The following is a 26874-nucleotide window of genomic DNA, read 5'->3' on the forward strand; positions in this document are numbered from 1 at the left end:
CCGGGATGATGGTGTTGATGTGAGCCGTGACCATCCTTTCAAAGCATCTCATGGCTACAGATGTGAGTGCTGCGCAGCGATAGTCATTTAGGTGGTTACCTTGGCGTTCTGTGGCACAGGGACTACTTGAAACGTTACAGAATGGGGTCAGGGAGAGGTTGAAAATGACACCCAGTGAAGTTAGTGTTTAGCGCGAACTCCCCTCATCCCGGAGCTCGGTCTATCTCGGTCTCGCTGGAGATAAAGCATCTGTGACAACGTGACATACACACAATCCTGTTCTAAGATCTGCTCCCACTCACACCTCTGGGACCATAAGGGACAACACTTTAGTTGCTGCAAACAGCACCAGGCATTCACAGGCTCATTTTCCTGACAAAGACCCAGTTTGGCTTCAAAACGTTGTCTGATTAAACTACCCCCCCCCCCCCGGAGCATATACCAGTGTGTGGATTTATTTTCTGTCTGTCATTGTTAGTTAAAGTAGACTATTTTATTCATAGGATTTTTTACAACCACAACAGTGTGGTGTGTGACTGAGGGAGGGGAGGAAAGGTGGTGGGTGTAGCTGCTTGTCTGTGTGCTAACTGCTCTGCTGATGATGAGAGATGGGCAGGAGTGCAGTGATCTAATATCTTATGAGCGGGAGAGAGACATTAGCTCTACGTGCTTAGAAACCTAACCACACACAATTTCTTACCTGGGCCACGCCAATCGCCGGTTGAAGGTGATTTTTAGGCCGCTAACGGCGTGTTACGGGTACGGTAAGATAGAAAGGGGTGTTGTCCCTGATACTAGGTGTCTAACAGCTAGATCATCATGGTACTTTTTAGTAGTGAACAGGCATATATTACAATAAGTATAATTGAAACTTCTCATTATTGTCAGTGGTAAAATAAGTACAGCTCGTTATAATTGTAATGGCTTAGCAGATTTTTAAAAAAGACAATCAGTCTTTACATGGCTAAAAGGGAAGAAATATAATGTATAATGTTGAATAAAGGAAACTCACTCTACAATTACAGATGAAGTTGTTTGGCAAAAGGACTGAACACATTAGAAATAGTGGATATATGTAGGCTTACAAATCCAGACTTTCCATTAGATGTTGTAACATTGCTGCGGGGACTTGTTTACGTTCAGCCACAAGAGCATTAGTGAGGTCGGGCACTGATGTTGGGCGATTAGGCCTGGCTCGCAGTTGGAGTTCCAATTCATCCTAAAGGTGTTTGATGTGGTTGAGGTCAGGGCTCTGTGCAGGCCAGTCAAGTTCTTCCACACCGATCTCGACATACCATTTCTGTATGGACCTCGCTTTGTGCTCAGGGGCATTGTCATGCCAGGAAAGGGCCTTCCCCAAACTGTTGCCACAAAGTTGGAAGCACAGAAATGTCTAGAATGTCATTGCTGTAGTGTTAAGATTTCCCTTCACTGGAACTAAGGGGCCTAGCCCGAACCCAGGCCATTATTCCTCCTCCACCAAACTTTACAGTTGGCACTATTGAGGCAGGTAGCGTTCTCCTGGCATCCGCCAAACCCAGATTTGTCTGTCGGACTGCTAGATGGTGAAGCGTGATTCATCACTCCAGAGAACGCATTTCCACTGCTCCAGGGTCCAATGACAGCGAGCTTTACGCCACTCCAGCCGACACTTGGCATTGCACATGGTGATCTTAGGCTTGTGTGCGACTGCTCGGCCATTAAGCTCCCGACGAACAATTATTGTGCTGATGTTGCTTCCAGATGCAGTTTGGAACTCGGTAGTGAGTGTTGCAAACAGGGACAAATTATTTTTATGCGCTACAACACTCAGCGGTCCTGTTCTGTGAGTTTGTATGGCTTACCACTTTGCGGCTGAGCAGTTGTTGCTCCTAGACGTTTCCACTTCACAATAACAGCACCGTTGACCATGGCAGCTCTTGCAGGGCAGTAAATTGACAAACTTACTTGTTGGAAAGGTGGCATCCTATGAAGGTGCCCCGTTGAAAGTCACTGAGCTCTTCAGTAAGGCCATTCTATTGCCAATGTTTGTCGATGGACATTGCATGGCTATGTGCTCGATTTTATCTCAGCGGGTGTGACCGAATCCACTAATTTGAAGGGGTGTCCACAATATACACTTTTGTATATATATTGTACATGGAGAAGGCTTAATCAAGCTAGTTGTCTTGATTACGTTCTTGTATTGTTTGCACTGGCACCAAAAGTAAAACAAGTTTTGATAGGGGTCAGAATGCGGTCGGACCATCAAATAATTGGCATCCACATTACTCGTACAGAATTTCCACGTGGGTGCAGATATTGACAACATGTTTTTAACCAAGACAATGGATTTGATGAGTGACTTTTTCCCTATATAACATAGGTAGAGCAGATCCACTTATTGTATGGGACACTTTGAGGTCATGCAATTCAACACTTATCTTTAAAACAAAAACTATTTAGGTCAAAATAGTTACAATCAAGTATAATCTATTAAAAAAAATAAAGTGAATTGGATGGAAAATTATGAAGAATTTACCAAATTCCTTTTGTATCTTGAACATAGAAATGCTACCAAAAAGAGTCATCCATGATTCACCTAATTATGCTCTGAAAGATGAAGCAAAGTACTTTAAGCATACACTCCCTTTTCAGTATCCTCCATTTCCACTACTTGAAGGTAACTGTAAGGATTATTTTTCCTAATAATAGTGTAAAATTAACAGTAGTACAGAAAGACTTGTGTGAGGGCCAAATTGTAGAGGAGAAACTTCTTGATGCAATTAAAGCCTTTAGGTCAGGGACAAATCCAGGGATGAATAGCATACCAGTTGAGGTACAATTGAAGTCGGAAGTTTACATACACTTAGGTTGGAGTCATTAAAACTCGTTTTTCAAGCACTCCACAAATTTCTTGTTAACAAACTATAGTTTTGGCAAGTCGGTTAGGACATCGACTTTGTGCATGAAACAAGTAATTTTTCTAACAACTTTTTAAAGACAGATTATTTCACTTATAATTAATTCACTGTATCACAATTGCAGTTGGTCAGAAGTTTACATATACTAAGTTGACTGTGCCTTTAAACAGCTTGGAAAATTCCAGAAAATGACATCATGGCTTTAGAAGCTTCTGATTGACTAAAATGATGTCAATTAGCCTATTGGAGGTGTACCTGTGGATGTATTTCAAGGCCTACCTTCAAACTCAGTGCCTCTTTGCTTGACATCATGGGAAAATCAAAAGAACTCCGCCAAGCCCTCAGAAAACCAATTGTAGACCTCCACAAGTCTAGTTCATCACTGGGAACAATTTCCAAATGCCTGAAAGTACCACGTTCATCTGACAAACAATAAATAAGACACAAGTCTAAACACCATGGGACCATGCAGCCATCATACCGCTCAGGAAGGAGACACATTCTATCTCCTAGAGATGAACGTACTTTGGTGTGAAAAGTGCAAATCAATCCCTGAACAACAACAAAGGACCTTGTGAAGATGCTGGAGGAAACAGGTACAAAAGTATCTATATCCACATTAAAATGAGTACTACAGTGGGGCAATAAAGTATTTAGTCAGCCACCAATTGTGCAAGTTCTCACACTTAAAAAGATGAGGGCCTGTAATTTTCATCATAGGTACACTATGACAGACAAAATGAGGAAAAAAATCCTGAAAAATCACATTGTAGGATTTTTTATGAATTTATTTGCAAATTATGGTGGAAAATAAGTACAATAACAAAAGTTTCTCAATACTTTGTTATATACCCTTTGTTGGCAATGACAGAGGTCAAACGTTTTCTGTCAGTCTTCACACACTGTTGCTGGTATTGGCCCATTCCTCCATGCAGATCTCCTCTAGAGCAGTGATGTTTTGGGGCTGTTGCTGGGCAACATGGACTTTCAACTCCATCCAAAGATTTTCTATGGGGTTGAGATCTGGAGACTGGCAAGGCCACTCCAGGACCTTGAAATGCTTCTTACGAAGCCACTCCTTTGTTGCCCGGGCAGTGTGTTTGGGATCATTTTCATGCTGAAAGACTCAGCCACGTTTCATTGTCAATGCCCTTGCTGATGGAAGGAGGTTTTCACTCAAAATCTCACGATACATGGCCCCATTTATTCTTTCCTTTACACGGATCTGTCGTCCTGGTCCCTTTGCAGAAAAACAGCCCCAAAGCATGATGTTTCCACCCCCATGCTTCACAGTAGGTATGGTGTTCTTTGGATCCAACTCAGCATTCTTTGTCCTCCAAACACAATGAGTTGAGTTTTTACCAAAAAGTTAGATTTTGGTTTCATCTGACCATATGACATTCTCCCAATCTTCTGGATCATCTAAATGCTCTCTAGCAAACTTCAGACGGGCCTGGACATGTACTGGCTTAAGCAGGGGGACACGTCTGGCACTGCAGGATTTGAGTCCCTGGCGGCGTAGTGTGTTACTGATGGTAGGCTTTGTTACTTTGGTCCCAGCACTCTGCAGGTCGTTCACTAGGTCCCCCCGTGTGATCCTGGGATTTTTGCTCACCGTTCTTGTGATCATTTTGACCCCACGGGGTGAGATCTTGCATGGAGCCCCAGATCGAGGAAGATTATCAGTGGTCTTGTATGTCTTCCATTTCCTAATAATTGCTCCCACAGTTGATTTCTTCAAACCAAGCTGCTTACCTATTGCAGATTCAGTCTTCCCAGCCTGGTGCAGGTCTACAATTTTGTTTCTGGTGTCCTTTGATAGCTCTTTGGTCTTGGCCATAGTGGAGTTTGGAGTGTGACTGTTTGAGGTTGTGGACAGGTGTCTTTTATACTGATAAGTTCAAACAGGTGCCATTAATACAGGTAACGAGTGGAGGACAGAGGAGGCTCTTAAAGTTACAGGTCTGTGAGAGCCAGAAATCTTGCTTGTTTGTAGGTGACCAAATAATTATTTTCCACCATAATTTGCAAATAAATTCATTAAAAATCCTACAATGTGATTTTCTGGATTTTTTTTCTTCTCATTTTGTCTGTCATAGGTAAACTTAAACTATGACGACAAGTACAGGCCTCATCTTTTTAAGTGGGAGAACTTGCACAATTGGTGGCTGACTAAATACTTTTTTGCCCCACTGTATATTTACATAACCTGAAAGGCCACTCAGCAAGGAAGAAGCCACTGCTAAAAAAACAGCCATAAAAAAGCCAGACTATGGTTTGCAACTGCACATGGAGACAAAGATGATACTTTTTGGAGAAATGTCCTCTGGTCTAATGACATTATGTTTGGAGGAAAAAGGGGGAGGCTTGCAAGCCGAAGAACACCATCCCAACCGTGACGCACGGGGGTGGCAGCATCATGTTGTGGAAGTGCTTTGCAGGAAGGACTGGTGCACTTCACAAAATAGATGGCATCATGAGGAAGCTAAGTTATGTGGATATATTGAAGCAACATCTCAAGACATCCGTCAGGAAGTTAAAGCTTGGTTGCAAATGGACAATGACCCCAAGCATACTTCCAAAGCTTTTGAAAAATGGCTTAAGGACAACAAAGTCAAGGTTTTGGAGTGGCCATCACAAAGCCCTGACCTCAATCCTATAGAACATTTGTGGGCAGAACTGAAAAAGCGTATGCGAGCAAGGAGGCCTACAAACCTGACTCAGCTACACCAGCTCTGTCAGGAGGAATGGGCCAAAATTCACCCAACTTATCGTGGGACGTTTGTGGAAGGCTACCCAAAACATTTGACCCAAGTTTAAAAAAAAATGTAAAGGCAATGCTACCAAATACTAAAGTGGTGATCCTAACTGACCCAAATCAGGGAATTGTTACTAGGATTAAATGTCAGGAATTGTGAAAAACTGAATTTAAATGTATTTGGCTAAGTGCTATGTAAACTTGAACTGTATGTGCAACATTTTTTTGATCTCCTCAAAAATCCACTATTAACAAGTTTTAACCACTCCTATAATGGTCAACTAGCAGGTACTCAGCAAGAAGAGTCCCCTTACACTTACTTTCAGTGTTGGGATGCAAAAATGGTCAGATATTATTCATTCTAACCAGACACTTTTATTTTTACATAGAGATAATAAGTGCTTGAAACAATAAAACACCATGAAACCAGGCCTGGTATTCATAGCCGACTTCGAAAAGGATTTTGAAAAAAAGACGATTGGAATTTATATAGAAATGCCTGGAATATTTGAATTTTGTAAAATCTCTTATGCAATGGGTTAAAGTTAAGTATAGTAACCCCAGGTGCAAAATAGTCAATAATGGCTCCTTCTCAGACAGTATTAAACAGCCATTGAAATGTTAGCTATTAAAATCAGATCCAACAATAACATCAAGGGGCTAGAAATTCGGGGCTTAAAAACAAAAAGGTGTCATTATATGCTGCCGATTCATGTTCTTTTAAATCCACAATTTGGATCCTTCCACAGTCTCATAGAGGATCTAGATACTTTTTCTAACAGTCAATTAACCCAGCCCAGAATCGCTGTTCCCCATTCTCTACCCAGCCCAGCCTCCGTACTCTGACTTCTCTACCTCTCTCTTACCTTCCTTTTCTTTTTTTCTCCCTTTGTTTCTTCACTGCTGGCTGGTGTGCCTGCCTGGCAACTGGCGCGTTTGAACATGTACGCTGCTAAACAGCCATCAATTGAACACGACCCTAAAACGCCACCGCCTCCCATGCTTAACAACCCCCCCATCTGCAATGTCAATTCACAGCCCAGCTCACTGCCAACTAGGAGTGTGTGTGTGTGTGTGTGTGTGTGTGTGTGTGAGTGACAGAGAGAGCTAGAGCGACACAGAGAGCGCGACAGAGCGACACAGACCACGTCGGTTGACGCATGCGACGTGAGCGGTGTGGTTTGCATGTTAACCACTACATACTGTAGTTGTTGTTTGCTTTTCTAAAGTCGATCAAACTTGCCAGCTAATATACTGTAGTTAGAAAAGCTAGCTACTCCAACTTGAAATTACTTCTTGGTAGCAAGTTATGAGGTTGGGAACCTACAGTGTTTCTGGGCTAGCTAAAACCAACACCATGAAAGTGGCTAGTAGTGTTACAGGAAAATTCCCGAGGGGGCATGTGTCCCTGTGCCCCATATGGGCATGACAGCACGCACACACATCTATTTTCCTCTGTACGCTTCGAGGCCAGTTCTGAGAAAGGCCCACTTCACTGTAAAGGAATCTGTTAAAAATGCACCACAGATATCAGTTCTGTTCCCGAGTTCTGGACTCAGTGAGCAGCACTGCCCTGTCCTACATCGGCACATCTTAACAGCACAGACAGAACCGGTTTGAGAAAGAGCCAGCTCTGATAAATCTCCCCTTAATCACCACCACCACCACCACCACCACCACCACCGTCTCTGTCTGTCCCGCTCTCACTCTCAAAGACGCATTGATGGGCCCTAGTTCTGTCCAGGGAACACTGATGAGCTGAACTGCCCCAGTCATTCACACAGATGACACCGAATGTCTGAGTCTATCCGAGCATGTCCTGTCAATCAGCTGGCACTCAGTACATTGATAAGAATGGGGTGGGTTCAGATAGACAAAATGATTGCGGACAAAGGACATTATTTCAATAGCGGAGCGTAGTTGCTGGTGAAATTGCGATAATGTGACATTTCAATGACAAATCATGCAGAGATGCCTAATCTGGATTATCTCATGATTCTGGTAAAATGGTGGGGGTAAAATACATTCCTCAATGCAGCACCTGTCTGTAACGTATCATAATGGGAGGAACAAGGCCCACCATTATTTGAGTAGCAGTAATCAAACAGATAAGACGGATGGATACCCACCAGCCAGACATAGTGAAGTCCCTATAGAGCATCCTCTTCCCCACCTCCTTCCTCTGTACCCGTCTGGGGAACTCCAGATGTGTAAACTCTCCCCCTAACAGATGTGGCTGCATGTAGGCCTTCACATAGAAAGAGGAGAGAGAGGAGCGTGAAGAGATTGTCTTCCTGGGCACGCCAGTCAATTAAACTAGCCTAGACACCAGGCAAACGAGCTAAGCTTAGTAACTGTCAGTGAGTAACTGAGCAGACTTGGGTTCAAATGCTATTTGAAATCTTAAAAATAGTTTGAGCATTTTCTCTACTCTGATAAGTGGGGTTTGTTCTTTTTTGTCTTATTGGTTCCATTGTGCCAGTCAAGCTCAATCAAGGCCAGCTAAAATATTTGAAATGATCTCAAATACTATTTGAACCTAAGTCTAGGACAGAGAACAGCCCAGGTTCACTGTGATTCAGAGGGTTGTGGTAGAGTTCCTCCTCTTACCAGCAATTGTGGGCGTTATTCCACCAGCAGAAACCAGGTAGGAAAGTCAAGCATAGTGAATGTCTGAACAGGGAGGGGAGGTCATGCATTGTGACACAGTGTCTGTTGAGTTCCTCCTCTTACCAGGAACTGTAAGCGCTGCCTCTCTGACTCGGGTGTAAACTCTGTAGACATGGGGATAACCTCTCCACCTCGGATAATGATCGCTCTGTGCAGGACAAAGCAATCTGTGTTAATTCAAACAGTTTGAGCGTTTACTTCAGTGTGTGCATCTGTGTGTCTCACCTGCTGTCCCCGGCATTTCCAACGTAGAGCTTCCCGAGTAAAAAGAGCGCACACAGAGCAGTACAGCCTCCTGAGACGTTAAACACAGCCTTGTCTCTCTCAATCTGGGCATCCTGAAAACCAAACACAGAAATACACATATACACTGAGAGTACAAAACATTAGGAACACCTTCCTAATATTGAGTTCCATCCCATTCCTCAGTTCGTCAGGGCGTGGACTCTACAAGGTGTCAAAAGCGTTCCACAGGGATTCTGGGTCATGTTGACTCCAATGCTTCCCACAGTTGTGTCAAGTTGTTCGGATGTTGGTTGGAGGGGGACAATTCTTGATGCACACGGATTCAGCTGATCAGTCTATGTCACGGAAAGAGCAGGTGTTCCTAATGGTTTGTACACTCAGTGTACATATACGCGTCACAATAACACAACAACACATAAATACACTTGAAAACATACACTACCAATCATAAAAGGAAACACCCCCCCCCCCCACACTACAAAAAAGCACATAAAGACCTGCAATTTTTTGTAAATGATATCCAAATTTAAATCATCAAATCCTTTCCACAGTAACATATTGGACATAACATGAGAAGAATACATCAAGGAGAGATAAAAAAAACTATGGAAACCTAAAAGACGAGGTGAAGTCTGAGGGAGTATATTATCGTTATTATATCGTTATTACCCGGCTTAATTAGGGAAATTATTTTAGCACTAATTAAACCAAGGGAATTATTAAAAAAAAAAAAAAAAAAAGTTTTACCAACCAAGCTATGGTTCTCTACCTATATAGTATGGATGCTCACTAGTTCACCCTTTGTTATCTAAAACTATCGTAAAAGTGTTGTGGAAGAGTTCAATTGGTTTGAAGCGCAAACCAGAGTAAGTAGCCTTGTCACAGCAAGAAAGGCTCCGGCTCAGTGGGCCCCATCTCATATTTCTGTAGCGTGAGGCAGCTTGATGTACAAGTACACCCCCTGGGCAGGACGCTCGTCTATCAGGGTCAACAACCCTACTCTGAGACGTTGGCTGTATAAATACAGGCCGAGACAAGGAGGTGATGAGTAAAAATGTGTGTATCTTGGGTTATAGCAATGTCATGAGTCTCTAGCACAATGTTAAAAGTGACAAAATAATGTCCGCTAATTTACTCTGTCCCTAGCTTGTAGTCCCCTGTGGAAAACACACTCACGCTAGAGCACTCTGCCTTGCGCTCTTCTGCTGGCTATCAACTATCTGATGGAGCACACTGTGTGTGTTTCTGTGGAACAAGGCCCTAGTGACACCCCAGCACCCTCCACACCGGCCCCACCACTGCTGTCACCTTGGAGGAGAAACACATTGCTCAGGAATGTGTGTGTGTGTGTGTGTTAGGGAGGGGGAATTTAGTGAACAAAATGTGTCCTTCACCGAGGGTAAGTTATGACTCTGTAGCAGTGCATACCTACGTATCCTGCTATCAAACGGCTGTGGCTTCAGGGGTAAGTTATGACTCTGTAGCCGTGCATACCTACGTATCCTGCTATCAAACGGCTGTGGCTTCAGGGGTAAGTTATGACTCTGTAGGAGTGCATACCTACGTATCCTGCTATCAAACGGCTGTGGCTTCAGGGGTAAGTTATGACTCTGTAGCAGGATACCGGCTGTGGCTTCAGGGGTAAGTTATGACTCTGTAGCAGTGCATACCTACGTATCCTGCTATCAAACGGCTGTGGCTTCAGGGGTAAGTTATGACTCTGTAGGAGTGCATACCTACGTATCCTGCTATCAAACGGCTGTGGCTTCAGGGGTAAGTTATGACTCTGTAGCAGGATACCGGCTGTGGCTTCAGGGGTAAGTTATGACTCTGTAGCAGGATACCGGCTGTGGCTTCAGGGGTAAGTTATGACTCTGTAGCAGGATACCGGCTGTGGCTTCAGGGGTAAGTTATGACTCTGTAGCAGTGCATACCTACGTATCCTGCTATCAAACGCCTGTGGCTTCAGGGGTAAGTTATGACTCTGTAGCAGTGCATACCTACGTATCCTGCTATCAAACGGCTGTGGCTTCAGGGGTAAGTTATGACTCTGTAGCAGTGCATACCTACGTATCCTGCTATCAAACGGCTGTGGCTTCAGGGGTAAGTTATGACTCTGTAGCAGTGCATACCTACGTATCCTGCTATCAAACGGCTGTGGCTTCAGGGGTAAGTTATGACTCTGTAGCAGTGCATACCTACGTATCCTGCTATCAAACGCCTGTGGCAGCAGGGAAGAAAGGCTTCAATAATGAAAATTGAAAATGTCTGCATAAACAACTATCCCCCCCCTACAAAATTGTTTTTTAACACCCTTGCCTATCTTGCACTAACACTCGCAATTGCCTCGTCTCACTAGCGCCGATTTAATGGAGGACATTTTTTTGTTGTTTACTATGACTGGGATATATGTAGTTGTCTCACCTAGCCACCCTAAGACGAATGAACTGTGATGCAATGTAATCAAAGTTCATGTGTCACGTGCACAGGATACAGGGTGGAAATGAGACAGTGAAACGCTTACCGCAAGCTCTCTTGTAGGTCAATGCAGGACAACAGTCAGAACTATGGTTTGCATCCTACCGCAAGTTCATTTGACTGCAGCTTTAGTAGGATCTATGCACAGTACATGTCTTTACAGGGCGGGAGACTATGCCCAAAAAAAATAAAAAATGGATCTCCCCCAGTTATTTATGTCAATCGCAATGTAAACAGTGTCGTCATCGAGAGCCACGTTTCCTTTTTATGTTTACACATCTCCGTGTTTATTAGGCTCTGGCAGCCTCCTCCAGAAACGGCCCGTGGACGTGATTCATGTCAACCTGAGAACTAGAAATCAGAGCCAGTGGTTGGTGGTTATCCCAAAACTAGTCTGAATTATGCACCTCCATCACCCAAATCAGTGACAGATTTCACTTGAGAATGAGGTTCATTAAAAATAAGAAGCAAGATTAACGAAGAGATGGGGAGCAAAGCTCCAGACAAGAGCCATATAGGATGAGGGACAACAACAAAAAGATGGGAGAGAAGAGGGGATACGGATTGCCTTGTGCCTGTGAAAAGAAGAGTGAAGAGTGAGAGAGAGGCAGAGAATAGCTTTATCACGCTATGAAATCAAGTATAGGAATGAGCTGAATATATTGTGGAATATCATGAAGGTTGACTCTATAACAGACTGCTGTTAGATCAAAAGGCAAACATTTGCATGACATACACTCAACTGCATCGACACGTCAGTGAACTGCTTTTTGATGAAATTGTGCATTTATATATAGACGTTTAATCTTAAATCCTTGTACGTCACACATTCATTACAAAACAATCGTTAAGCATCGACACAAATGTGCACAGGTGCATGGGAAATGGTGCATTATTACAGTTGATAGTTTGGGTTGACAGTGATCCTAGACTTGGAAAATTACACTCACTCACTCAATGGATGGCCGCACACTGCCATCTAGTGGTGATGAGGAAAACAACAGCTTCTGCTGCAGTACTCAGGTTTGTCTGAAGTTATGCGAGTTATTGTAAGGAGTTGTGTGAAACAGATGAGACCAGAATGCAGTTGGCACTCTAAGTGATCAACATTTCAATACAATTGGATTGTATCAGTGGACTAGACACCAGGTGGTGAACTCTCTTAGCTCTGAAGAGAGGAAACACAACAGCAGAATTTAGCGAGTGCCAAAATTTGTCTTGAAGCCAAAGCCAGAATCCTCAAGAAAAAGACGAACAACGAGGCCAATAACCAATGACCTTTCTGACTCCTCATTGGCCAAAAGCCCGTCAAGACCACACTCTTTTGATTGGCTGTGTGTCCGACCACTGGGCCGCTCAGTGAGCTAAGTCGAAGTCCACACATCCTCTTACAGCACCACAACCAGATGGTGAGCAGCACTGAAAACGTTTTGGCCTGCGGGTTAGAAGGGGGAAAAAGTCCACAAATCGTGGTGCTGTGGACTGACTGGCACCGTATGCTGCTGATTTGAGGAACAGTCACAGATAATGATAATGGATTAGAGAGACTGGGAGGGGGGGGGTAACATGCCGAAGCTAAACGCAGCGTTATCACTGGCAGACAGCTGTTAGACGCCACTCAACTCTCAGTGCCAAAGAGCTGCTGAGGAAAGCAGACACAGCTAAAGATCGAGTTCATTCAAATCAAACCTGGAGCTATGACACATTAATCTAATTCAGACATACAGTTGAAGTCGGACGCTTACATACAAACGTTTCAGGTAGCCTTCCACAATCTTCCCACAATAAGTTGGGTGAATTTTGGCCCCTTCCTCCTGACAGAGCTGGTGTAACTGAGTCAGCTTTGCAGGCCTCCTTGCTCGCACACGCATTATCAGTTCTGGCCATGCATTTTCTATAGGGTTGAGGTCAGGGCTTTGTGATGGTCACTCCAATACCTTGACTGTCCTTATGCCACAACTGTAGAAGTATGCTTGGGGTCATTGTCCATTGGGAAGACCCATTTGCGACCAAGCATCAACTTCCTGACTGATGTTTCGAGATGTTGTTTCAATATATCCACAATTTTCCTGCCTCATGAAGCCATCTATTTTGTGAAGTACACCAGTCCCTCCTGCAGCAATGCACCCCCACAACATGATCTTGCCACCCCCATGTTTCGCGGTTGGGGTGGTGTTCTTCAGCTTGCAAGCCTCCCCCTTTTTCCTCCAAACATAACAATGGTCATTATTGTCAAACAGTTACATTTTTGTTTCATCAGACCAGAGGACATTTCTCCAAAAAGTACGATCTTTGTCCCCATGTGCAGTTGCAAACCGTAGTCTGGCTTTTTTATGACCGTTTTGGAGTAGTGGCTTCTTCCTTGCTGAGCGGCCTTTCAAGTTATGTCGATATAGGACTTGTTGTACTGTGGATATATATACTTTTGTACCTGTTTCCTCCAGCATCTTCACAAGGGCATTTGCTGTTGTTTTGGGATTGATTTGCAATTTTCACACCAAAGTACGTTCATCTCTAGGAGACAGAACGCATCTCCTTCCTGAGCGGTATGACGGCTGCGTGATCCCATGGTGTTTATACTTGTGTACTATTGTTTGTACAGATGAACGTGGTACCTTCAGGCGTTTGGAAATTGCTCCCAAGGATGAACCAGACTTGTGGAGGTCTACCATTCTTTTTCTGAGGTCTTGGTTGATATCTTTTGATTTTCCCATGATGTCAAGCAAAGAGGCACTGAGTTTGAAGGTAGGCCTTGAAATACATCCACAGGTACACCGCCAATGGACTCAAATTATGTAAATTAACCTATCAGAAGCTTCTAAAGCCATGACATCATTTTCTGGAATTTTCCAAGCTGTTTAAAAGGCACAGTCAACTTAGTGTATGTAAACTTCTGACCCACTTCCAATTGTGATAAACTGCATTTAGACAATGCTTACTAGTCCTATTCACACTGCCCAGTAAGCTGTGACATGGATCTCATTATGCCAACTGCATATCTTCAGAAAAAATAACTAATTGCCAAGATGCCGCTGATCAATGCATATCGGCTAAGCAGATAATGATGGGAATGAGGGGAGCGCTGCAATGTCTCTTACAATGAATGTGCAGTAATTAAATCGATGCTGCAGTGTCCTTTATATACTGTAAATAATGCAGGATGGTTAGTATGCTCTTTCAGACCAGGGCTGAATTCACCAGGGCACAACATAGTGGAACGTTCAGATAGAAATAGATCATGTACAACAGACATGCCGGTCTCAGATGTAGAACAGGGAATCACATCTACTCTATTCGTGAAATTTCTATCTGCAACAATCCACAATGTTAACCTACTGAACATGGCAATGAACTCACCATCTCTTTGAACGCATTCTCTATGGCTCCCATCACCAGGCTCTCATGATGGACCTTCTTCTCTGTGAAGAACCTGGTGGGAGGGGGATGACTGGGGGAGCCGGGTGCCCCTGCGGCCCCCCGCAGTGAGGCGGTCCTGGTGATGCCCCTGTGGGTGGTGGGGGTGAGGTTGTGGTTGTTGGGCTCTTCCCCGTGGATGATGGGGACCAGCTGGGCCGGGTTCCTCAGGACATCCAGGACCTCTCGGAGGTGTTCTATGATGTGGTGCTGGAGCAGCTTAGACGCCACCACCGCCGCCCCTGAGCCCGCATGGCCATCAAACAGCCCCCAGTAGTGGAAGGACAGTCCGGGCACTGCATCCTGGACACACAAACACATACATTTTGTAATGTCAAAAGATGGCACGCACAGACGCACACAGGAGAAAAAGTAGAACATAGCCAAATGAACATTTTTATCATTTACAATGTGTTATATATATATAAATAAATAAAACTCAGCAAAAAAAGAAACATCCATTTTTCAAGATCCTGTCTTTCATAGGTAATTCGTAAAAATCCAAATAACTTCCCAGATCTTCATTGTAAAAGGGTTTAAACACAGTTTCCCATGCTTGTTCAATGAACCATAAACAATTAATGAATATGCACATGTGGAACGGTCGTTAAGACGCTAATAGCTTACAGACGGTTGGCAATTAAGGTCACAGTTATGAACACTTAGGACACTAAAGAGGCCTTTCTACTGACTCCGAAAAACACCGAAAGAAAGATGTCCAGGGTCCCTGCATGAATGTGCCTTAGGCATGCTGCAAGGAGGCATGAGGACTGCAGATGTGGCCAGGGCAATAAATTGTAATGTCCGTACTGTGAGATGCCTAAGACAGAGCTACAGGGAGACAGGATGGACAGCTGATCGTCCTCGCAGTGGCAGACCACGTGTAACAACACCTGCACAGGATCGGTACATCCGAAAATCACACTTGCGGGACAGGTACAGGACGGCAACAACAACTGCCCGAGATACACCAGGAACGCACAATCCCTCCATCAGTGCTCAGACTGTCCGCAATAGGCTGAGAGAGGCTGGACTGAGGGCTTGTAGGCCTGTTGTAACGAAACCGGCAACAACGTCACCAATGGGCACAAACCCACCGACGCTGGACCAGAAATGACTGGCAAAAATTGCTCTTCAGTGACGAGTCGCGGTTTTGTCTCACCCGGGGTGATGGTCGGATTCACATTTATCGTAGAAGGAATGAGCGTTCCACCGAAGCCTGTACTCTGGAGCGGGATCGATGTGGAGGTTACACCAGCTCTGTCCGGAGGAATTCACCCAACTTATTGTGGGAAGCTTGTGGAAGGCTACAGACCAAACAGTACGGCTTTGTCATGCTGAAGGCTCATCCTGACATGACCCTCCAGCATGACAAAGCCATACTGCTTGGTCTGTGCGTGATTTCCTGCAAGACAGGAATGGCAGTCTTCTGCCATGGCCAGCAAAGAGCCTGGATCTCAAGCCCATTGAGCGAGTTGTTGGCCATTCCCCTCAGAAGAGAACTTGCAGGTGCCTTGAGGGTGGGGTAACATCTCACAGCAAGAACTGGCAAATCTGGAGCAGTCCAGGATGAGATGTACTGCAGTACTTAATGCAGCTGTGGCCTCACCAAATACTGACTGTTACTTTTGATTTTGACCCCCCCCTCCCTCCTTTGTTCAGGGACACATTATTCCATTTCTGTTAGACACATGTCTGTAGAACTTGTTTAGTTTATGTTGTTGAATCTTATGTTCAAACAAATATTTACACATGTTAAGTTTGCTGAAAATAAACGCAGTTGACAGTGAGAGGACATTTATTTTTTTAAGAATGTGAAATGTCAGAAAAATAGTAGAGAGAATGATTTATTTCAGCTTTTATTTCTTTCATCACATTCTCAGTGAGTCAGAAGTTTACATACACTCAGGGCTTTGTGATGGCCACTCCAAAACCTTGACTTTGTTATCCTTAAGCCATTTTGCCACAACTTTGAAAGTACAGAACTCCATTTTTATGGAATGGTCTGCCTACCCATGTGAGAGACACAAACTCGGTCTCAACCTTTAAGTCTTTACGGAAGATTCATCTCTTCAGTGGGTCATATGATTGAGTGTAGTCTGGCCCAGGAGTGTGAAGGTGAACGGAAAGGCTCTGGAGCGACAAACCGCCCTTGCTGTCTCTGCCTGGCCGGTTCCCCTCTTTCCACTGGGATTCTCTGCCTCTAACCCTATTACAGGGGCTGAGTCACTGGCTTACTAGGGCTCTTTCATACTGCCCCTAGAAGGGGTGAGTCACTTGAGTGGGTTGAGTCACTGATGTGATCTCCCTCCCCCCTGGGTTGTGCCATGGCGGAGATCATTGAGGGCTGTACTCGGCCTTGTCTCAAGATGGTAAGTTGGTGGTTGAAGATATCCCTCTAGTGGTGTGGGGGCTGTGCTTTGGCAAAGTGGGTGGGGTTATATCCTTCCTGTTTGACCCTGTCCGGGGGTGTCCTCGGATGGGGCCACAGTGTCTCCTGACCCCTCCTGTCTCAGCCTCCAGTATTTATGCTGCAGTAGTTTATGTGTCGGGGGGCTAGGGTCAGTTTGTTATATCTGGAGTACTTCTCCTGTCCTATCCAGTGTCCTGTGTGAATTTAAGTATGCTCTCTCTAATTCGCTCTTTCTCTCTTTCTTTCTCTCTCTCGGAGGACCTGAGCCCTAGGACCATGCCTCAGGACTACCTGACACGATGACTCCTTGCTGTCCCCAGTCCACCTGGCCGTGCTGCTGCTCCAGTTTCAACTGTTCTGCCTGTGATTATTATTATTTGACCATGCTGGTCATTTATGAACATTTGAACATCTTGGCCATGTTCTGTTATAATCTCCACCCGGCACAGCCAGAAGAGTACTGGCCACCCTACATAGCCTGGTTCCTCTCTAGGTTTCTTCCTAGGTTTTGGCCTTTCTAGGGAGTTTTTCCTAGCCTCCGTGCTTCTACACCTGCATTGCTTGCTGTTTGGGGTTTTAGGCTGGCTTTCTGTACAGCACTTTAAGATATCAGCTGATGTACGAAAGGCTATATAAATAAATTAGATTTTGATTTGATCATCCTTGAGATGTTTCTACAAGTTGATTAGAGTCCATCTGTGGTACCTTCAATTGATTGGACATGATTTGTAAAGGTACACACCTGTGTATATAAAAAGGTCCCACAGTTGACAGTGCATGTCAGAGTAAAACCCAAGCCATTAGGTTGAAGAAATTGTCCATAGAGCCCTGAGACAGGATTGTGTCGAGGATCAGCCCGCTTGGAGTTTGCCAAATGGCACCTAAAGACATAAGAAACAAGATTCTCTTGTCTGATGAAACCAAGATTGAACTCTTTGGCCTGAATGCCAAGCATCACATCTGGAGGAAACTTGGCACCATTCCTATGTGAAGCATGGTATTGACAGAATCATGCCGTGGGGATGTTTTTCAGCGGCAGGGACTAGAAGACTGTCACGATTGAGGCAAAGATGAACGGAGCAAAGTACAGAGAGATCCTTGATGAAAACCTGCTCCAGATCGCGCTCAGGATCTCAGACTGGGGCGAAGGTTCACCTTCCAACAGGACAACAACCCTAACGGCACGACAAAACCTATTCCCCCCTCAGGAGACTGCAAAGATTTGGCATGGGTCCTCAGATCCTCAAAAGGTTTTACAGCTGCACCATCAAGAGCATCCTGACAGGTTGCATCACTGCCTGGTATGGTAACTGCCCGGCCTCCGACCGCAAGGCACTACAGAGGGTAGTGTGTACGTCTGAATGTCCTCGAGTGGCCCAACAAGAGCCAGGACTTGATCAAACATCTCTGAAGAGACCTGAAAATAGCTGTGCAGCAACGCTCCCCACTCAACCTGACAGAGCTTGAGAGGATCTGCAGAGAAGAATGGGAGAAACTCCCCAAATAGAAGCTTGTAGCGTCATACCCAAGAAGACTCAAGGCTGCCAAAGGTGCTTCTACAAAGTACTGAGTAAAGGGTCTGAATACTCATGTAAAATGTTGTTTCAGTTGTCTTTAAAAAAAAAAAAAATGTATTTATTTATATATGACTGTCTCTTCTCCTCCCATAGGAAAGCTTATGTCTGACAATAACATATATTTGTAGAATGTAAACATCCTGCAATCCACTCTCTCCTTCGGTGACATAAATAAAGGATATTTAATATTTTCACATTTCCAACAAACTCCAATTCCCATGTTAGTCCGTTATAGTTTGTTAAAACAGCTTACAGAAACAAAATAACATTCAGTAAAATCTTTGCTAAATATGTTAACTTGAACCTGTTTGCAGCCCATGTTGTAAGTCATGCATGGCTTCAGTGTGGAAATATATACATAGCATTCACACTGATATAGGGGCAAGGCCTACTGTAAATTGCATTATGGCTGAGCACGGACATGCCAAGCATTGGTCAATAAACCAGATGAAATTCACCCCCCCAAAAAAAGAGGGAAAAATTCTAATCAAAACAACTTGCGGTAAAATAGGTCAAAATAAACTTACAGGCACCAGAATCGCTTACTGTGGGCATATCATATTAAAACAACGCAGACTATGGAGGGTTTTCCACACATCTAAACCTTTCACAGTAGCTGGACAAAGAACCAATATAAAGACAAAGGGGAGAATGTCCACTCACCGTTATACTGCTCCTAAATATACATGTTTTATATACATATTGGAACCATCTGACCGATCGCATTCACACTTCCTCAGAAGTTGCATTAAATGCGTGCCATGGACATTCTCGCCACAAAACCAGGACAGTGAATCATTCTAGTAAGTTTGGGTTTAATAAAATTCTATGAAAAAGAAGCAAACAATAAATATGATATAAAAATCGCCAGCATTAAAAAAAAAAAGACACGACGCATTGCTGTTGAACAGCCTTCATTGTAGAAGGGTAAGGGAACACTACAGGAGGGCTTGTGTTTTAAAAATGTCAAACGGAAAAACTAAAATTGTTATGAGGTTCACCAGTATTCATGTCTCTCGTTTCGTGATGGGCATTGGACACATGTAGCCTACATCATGGAGGGGGTTTTAAGCACATCCAAAGCATGGCTAAAATAATGTAGGCCTGCCTACAATACATAGATTAAAAGGGAAGGTCAGTTCACTGTTTTGCTCCTCTAAAAATTGATATTTTAATAAAGATTTGGTGATTAAGATTTATTTTCAAGCCGTCTCACGAGCCAAACACTTTATCAACAGTCTTGACTAGCCGTCTTGACTAGCCTACTTGATTACATTGGGCAGGACAAAAAAATAAAACAGCCTTCATTGAGAGGGGAGGCTATGCTTAGTTTTTAATCAAATAAAAATTGTAAAAAAGTAGAGGGGGAAAGTGTTTTACGTTTCCAAATACGATGTATACAGGCACCAAATCAGATCTTGTTCCATGTGCATATGGGCAGTGTGTGTCACAGCTGGATTGACTGTTTCCGTTGTAAAATTCATGCCATAACCAACTGTGTTACCGCTAAAACCAGCTTTTGGTTGGTCTTAAATATCCCTACCAGAACGGCCTAAAATTAGATTTTTGGATCATGTTTTTAAGGACACACCTCAAATATTTCCACCCCTCTCATCTGAGAGCAAGCCTGCTGATGTTAGACAGGTAAATTGCCAAACCTAGCATTAGGGCTGGAAAATGCCAGTGAGACAGTTTTTACATGACAAAATTGCAAACGAAAGTGCATTTGACTCTGGCGCCGCCATAACGCCAGACGGAAATAGAACCCTGTGACAGATGTGAGGCTGGGGAATAAGTGTTAGGTTGGTGACTACTAAAGTAGCTGAAAGGCAGTACTGTAGCCTACTAAGTACTGTAGCTTGACACTCGTTTACCAGGCTTATAGGCCGTGCTGGGGAACAGATTTATGACTGATGTGAGGGAAGAGAAGAGTCGACAGGTCCTGATGTGGCAGAATGGAGGGGGGGGTTAAGGTCTGGAGTGGGGGGGGGGGGGGTACTTACAGCATCCTCCCTGAGCCCCAGTCCCTCTCCATTGGGCAGGGAGGACCTCCTCCGTGTGGTGGGGGTCATGTTGGGGGTGGAGTTTCCCCCAGCACTGGGTCTCCTCCTCACCACCACCACCACCTCACAGCATGCCTGGTCCTCATTCAGAAGGCTCTTCCCAGCATTGATCACCCTGTAGGGGAGAGAAGAGCACAAGAATGTGAGGAGCAGAACCACACACACTGTGGGAAAAGTATAGCAGATTTCAATGTAACAATGTGTGGTTTGTGACACCCTACTACAGAATGTCCCAAACTCATCATTAAGCCTCGATTATTTGAATCAGCTGAGTATTGATATGGTAAAAAACTAAACATGCACCCCTCGAGTTTGAGAAACGCTGCCCTAACATATACAGTGCATACGGAAAGTATTCAGACCCCTTGACTTTTTCCACATTGTTACTTTACGGCCTTATTTTAAAAATGGATTCAAATGCTTGTTTTTCCTCATCAACCTACACACAATACCCCATAATAATAAAGCAAAAACAGGTTTAAAAACTGAAATATCACATTTATATAAGTATTCAGAACCTTTACTCAGTACTTTGTTGAAGAACCTTGGCAGAGATTATAGCGTCAAGTCTTCTTGGGTATGACGGTACAAGCTTTGGCACACCTGTATTTGGAGAGTTTCTCCCATTCTTCTCTGCAGATCCTCAAGCTCTGTCAGGTCCGCATAGCTATGTTCGGGTCTCTCCAGAGATGTTCAAATGAGTTCAAGTCCGTGCTCTGGCTGTGCCACTCAAGAACATTCAGAGACTTGCCCTGAAGCCACTCCTGCATTGTCACGGCTGTGTGCTTAGGATCGTTGTCCTGTTGGAAGGTGAACCTTCAACCCAGTCTGTGGTCCTGAGCGCTCTGGAGCAGGTTTTCAGCAATGATCTCTCTGTACTTTTCTCCGTTCATCTTTCCCTCAATCCTGACTACTCAGTCCCTGCCGCTGAAAAACATCCCCACAGCATGATGCTGCCAACACCATACTTCACTGAAGGCATGGTGCCGGGTTTCCTCCAGACGTGAGGCTTGGCATTCAGGCCAAAGAGTTCAATCTTGGTTTCATCAGATCAGAGAATCATGTTTCTCATGGTTTGAGAGTCTTTAGGTGCCATTTTTCAAAACTCCAAGCATGCAGTCATGTGCCATTTACTTTTTGAGTGGCTTCCGTCGTGCCACTCTACCATAAAGGCCTGATTGGTGGAGTGCTGCAGAGACGGTTGTCCTTGTGGAAGGTTCTCCCATCTCACAGAGCAACTCTGGAGCTCTCTCTCAGAGTGACCATTGGAATCTTGGTCACCTCCCTGGGAGGGATTGGTCAGTAGGGATGTCCTTGTCTCATCGCGCACCAGCGACTCCTGTGGCGGGCCGGGAGCAATGCACGCTAACCAAGGTTGCCAGGTGCACGGTGTTTCCTCCGACACATTGGTGCAGCTGGCTTCCGGGTTGGATGCGCGCTGTGTTAAGAAGCAGTGCGGCTTGGTTGGGTTGTGTATCGGAGGACGCATGACTTTCAACCTTCGTCTCTCCCGAGCTTGTGCGGGAGTTGTAGCGATGAGACAAGATAGTAGCTACTAAACAACAAGTGGATACCACGAAACTGGGGAGAAAAAGGGGTAAAATTAATATATATATACATATATATAAAAAAGAAAATCTTTGGAGGGAGTTGAAAGTCCGTGTTGCCCAGCAACAGCCCCAAAACATCACTGCTCTAGAGGAGATCTGCATGGAGGAATGGGCCAAAATACCAGCAACAGTGTGTGAAAACCTTGTAAAGACTAAGAGAAAACGTTTGACCTCCGTCATTGCCAACAAATGGTATATAACAAAGTATTAGGATAAACTTTTTATTGACCAAATACTTATTTTCCACCATAATTTGCAAATAAATTCATTAAAAATCCTACAATGTGATTTTATGGATTTTTTCTGTCATAGTTGAAGTGTACCTATGATGAAAATTACTCTCATCTTTTTAAGTGGGAGAACTTGCACAATTGGTGGCTGACTAAATACTTTTTTGCCCCACTGTACCTGTAGTAAAGTGATAGTGCTCCAATTAACTGTTTTCATTGGTAAGCACTGGTGCGCTACCAAATTAAAAAGGTGAAGAGCACCAAACAGTATAGGAGTAAGAGACTAGCCTTAAAATATTAATCCTACCCCTTATTTCAGTGCCATTTTAAACCATACTGGGCAAGTTACCAGGTTGTTATAGAGCCCATGATACTAGGTTAGAATATCTAAGTTGGTGAGCAGAGCTTGACTAAATGGTTTAATTATTGTATGGGCCATATACAGTGTAGGGTTTAAGTGTTTGCTAAATTACCATACACCTGTTTCACATTGAAACTCACCCAACACCTTCATCAAAGTGACACTGGTCTGATACTTGCAATAACAGGCCTAACCTTTCATTAGGTCTGAAAATCAGATTAACCAGAAACTGTCCTATTGTCAGACAGACATGTTTTGGCATTGCACTGACATCCACCTCAGCAGAGTTTCCCATAAAGGAATAGAGAAGATACGTAATGAATGATACCTTTGTGTTTGAGCCCAGACTGTCTGAGCCGGAACCCCGACCACAACAAGTGTTACACTTGAGCGTTCAGAAGTCTTTCATCTCTGATCTGAGTGGAATGGGCAACCATGCACTGGCCTAAGAGATGAAGAGTTTCAAGTTTATTCGCCACGTGCACAGGATACAACAGGTGTAAAACAGTAGAGACATTTTTACTTTAAGAGCTCTTTCCCCAACAAGGCAAAGATAATAATAATAAAAATAAGATTAAAGAAACATGAGAATGCAAGTATATGAACAGGTCAGTGCCATTTCTTTATGCAATGTGCAGGGGTACTGGAGAGGTTGAGGCGGGTTTATACATAACAATACAAATAAACTGGCAGTAGGATATACAAATAAACAGGGCTGAAAAGAGACTGGTAACAAGAAAATATAAATATTCATGGTAATATAGTAAATGATAATATATACACTACCGGTCCAAAGTTTTAGAACACCTACTTAAAGCATTTTTCTTTATTTTTTAGTATTTTCTACATTGTAGAATAATAGTGAAGACATCAAAACTATTAAATAACACATATGGAATCATGTAGTAAGCAAAAAAAAGTGTTTGGCAAGAATCTAAACTATTTTGATTTGTTATTCTTTGGCTTGATGACAGCTTTGCACACTTGGCATTCTCTCAACCAGCTTCACCTGGAATGCTTTTCCAACAGTCTTGAAGGAGTTCCCACATATGCTGAGCACTTGTTGGTTGCTTTCCCTTCACTCTGCGGTCCAACTCATCCCAAACCATCTCAATTGGGTTGAGGTCGAGGGATTGTGGAGGCCAGGTCATCTGATGCAGCACTCCATCACTCTCCTTCTTGTTCAAATAGCCCTTACACAGCCTGGAGGTGTGTTGGGTCATTGTCCTGTTGAAAAACAAATGATAGTGGGACTAAGTCCAAACCAGATGGGATGGCGTATCGCTGCAGAATGCTGTGGTCGTTATGCTGGTTAAGTGTGCCTCGAATCCTAAATAAATCACAGAGTGTCACCAGCAAAGCACAACCACACCATATATTTTGATTTGTTAAACACGTTTTGGTTACTACATGATTCCATGTGTGTTATTTCATAGTTTTGATGTCTTCACTATGATTCTACAATGTAGAAAATAGTACAAATAAAGAAAGAAAAAAAATGCTTGAATGAGTAGGTGTCATAAAACCTTTTGACAAGTAGCGTACATGTAAACAGGCTTAATAGTGACCAGTAGCAGGATAAATAGTTAATAATGAATGGTAATGGCAATCAATAATCATTGGACAGCAGCGTAATGGTAGGAATACATCTAACCAATATTAATTTTAGGAGCAGTGTAGGTTGTGTCTGAGTGGGAAGAGACCTGTAGATGGGTATGGTAGAGTCAGTCAGTGTGGATAGACTGTAGGAGAGGGAGAGCAATAGTTGTTAGCCATTTAACAGCCTTATGGCCAGGGGAAACAAACTATTTAGGTGTCTGTTGGTCTGAGCCTTGGCCTTTATGCACCGGTACCGCCTGCCGGACAGGAGCATGGAGAACAACCTCTTGTTAGGTGGCGCCGGAGAAGATGGCTGACGTTTTACGAGCTCCTAACCGATTGTGTTTTTATGTTCGCTTTTTTTGTGTGTTGTTTGTAACTTATTTTAAACATTAGGTTGCTGTTACCATCTCTTATGACCGAAAATAACTTCTGGACAGCGATTACTCACCGCGAACTGGCAGAAGCTTTTTTTTTTCCTTTAACGATTCTGACGTGAACGACATACTCCTTTCCTGCGAACAGGCCCAAATCCCCGTCATTTGCTTCAAGACGAAGAGAAGAAGATAAAAACGAGGTCGGGCTGCCTTCTGAGAATTCGTAGGCGATTGAATGAATCCCCCTCCTTCCATTCTATTAGCTAACGTGTAATCATTGGGAAATAAAAATCGACGACCTACAAGGAAGATTAAACTACCAAAAGGACATTCAAAACTGTAATAATCTTATGCTTCACGGAGTCATGGCTGAACGACGACATTATCAACATAGAATAAGGTGGCTGGTTATACGATGTATCGGCAGGATAGAACAGCGGAGTCTGGTAAGCCAAGGGGTGGTGGACAATGCATATGTAAACAACAGATGGTGCATGATATCTAAGGAAGTCTCAAGGTTTTGCTCGCCTGAGTTAGACTATCTCAGCTTATCATGTAGAACACACTATCTACCTAGAGAGTCATCTGCATTTTTAGTAGCTGTCTACATACCACCACAGACCGATGCTGGCACTAAAGACTGCACTCAATGAGCAGTATTCCGCCGTAAGCAAACAGGAAAATGCTCATCCAGAGGTGGCGCTCATAGTGGCCGTGGACTTTAATGCAGGGAAACTTAAATCTGTTTTTCCACATTTTTATCAGCATGTTAAAATGTGCAACCATTGGGGAAAAAAGCTCTCGACCACCTTTACTCCACACACAGAGACGCGTACAAAACTCTCCCTCGCCCTCCATTTGGCAAATCTGACCACAATTCTTTCCTCCTGATACCTGCTTACAAGCAAAAAATTAAAGCAGGAAGCACCAGTGACTCGGAAAATAAAAAAAAGTGGTAAGATGAAGCAGATGCTAAGCTTCAGGACTGTTTCGCTAACACAGAATGGAATAAGTTCCAGGATTCTTATGATGGCATTGAGGAGTACACCACATCAGTCATTGGCTTCTTCAATAAGTGCATCGATGACGTCGTCCCCACAGCGACAATACGTACATATCCCAACCAGACGCCATGGATTACTGGCAACATCCGCACTGAGCTAAAAGGCTGCAGCTTTCAAGGAGAGGGACTCTAACCCGGAAGCTCTTAAGAAATCCCACTATGCCCTGACGAACCATCAAACAGGCAAAGCATCAACACAGGACTAAGATCGTCGTACTACACCAGCTCTGACGCTCGTTGGATGTGGAAGGGTCTGTAAAACATTACAGCCTACAAAAGGCAAGCACAGCCGAGAGATGCCCAGTGACCACGAGCCTACCAGACTGTCTAAACAACTTATATGCTCACTTCGAGGCAAATAACACTAAAACATGCATGAGAGCACCAGCTGTTCTGGAGGATTTTCTGATCACGCTCTATGCAGTCGATGTGAGTAAGACCTTTAAACAGATCAACATTCACAAGGCCGCAAGGCCAGACGGATTACCAGGATGTGTACTGTAAGCATGCGCTGACCAACTGGCAAGTGTCTTCACTGACATTTTCAACCTCTCCCTGTACGAGTCTAATACCAACATATTTTAAGCAGACCACCATAATGCCTGTGCCCACGAACACTAAGGTAACCTGCCTAAATGACTACCGACCCATTGCACTCACATTTGTAGCCATGAAGTGCTTTGAAAGGCTGGTCATGGCTCACAACACCATTATCCCAGAAACCCTAGACCCACTCCCATTTGCATACCACCCTAACAAATCCACAGATGATGCCATCTCTATTGCACTCCCCAATGCCCTTTCCAACCTGGATAAAAGGAACACCTATGTGAGAATTCTATTTATTGACTATAGCTCAGCGTTCAACACAATAGTTCCCTCAAAAGCTCATCAATAGCTAAGGACCCTGAGACTAAACACCTCCATTTGCAACTCGATCCTGGACTTCTTGATGGGCCACCGCCAGGTGGTAAGGGTAGGTAACATATCCGCCACGCTGATCTTCAACACAGGAGCCCCTCGGGGCTGCGTGCTCAGTCCCCTCCTGTACTCCCTGTTTACTCATGACTGCATGGCCAGGCACGACTCCAACACCATCATTAAGTTTGCCG

General features: G+C 43.9%; 1 protein-coding gene across 2 annotated transcripts in view; it reads right to left on the reverse strand.

The window, feature by feature from the left end:
• The window catches only part of LOC135509535 (protein phosphatase 1H-like), a 57895-nt gene that overhangs the window by 22913 nt on the left and 8108 nt on the right, over positions 1 to 26874 (reverse strand). Inside the window, exons 2-7 of one of the 2 annotated variants that reach the window (XM_064930272.1) lie at positions 23052 to 23950; positions 20463 to 20637; positions 14413 to 14772; positions 8557 to 8669; positions 8395 to 8479; positions 7791 to 7909 (exon numbers count right to left, since the gene is read on the reverse strand). In XM_064930272.1, the coding sequence (XP_064786344.1) occupies positions 7791 to 7909; positions 8395 to 8479; positions 8557 to 8669; positions 14413 to 14772; positions 20463 to 20531 (746 nt within the window). In that variant the 5' untranslated portion in view covers positions 20532 to 20637; positions 23052 to 23950. The remainder of the gene's footprint in view (positions 1 to 7790; positions 7910 to 8394; positions 8480 to 8556; positions 8670 to 14412; positions 14773 to 20462; positions 20638 to 23051; positions 23951 to 26874) is intronic. The other variant, XM_064930271.1, reaches the window with a different exon arrangement.

This window comes from Oncorhynchus masou, chromosome 22 (assembly GCF_036934945.1).
Source record: "Oncorhynchus masou masou isolate Uvic2021 chromosome 22, UVic_Omas_1.1, whole genome shotgun sequence".
NCBI classification, from domain to species: domain Eukaryota; kingdom Metazoa; phylum Chordata; class Actinopteri; order Salmoniformes; family Salmonidae; genus Oncorhynchus; species Oncorhynchus masou.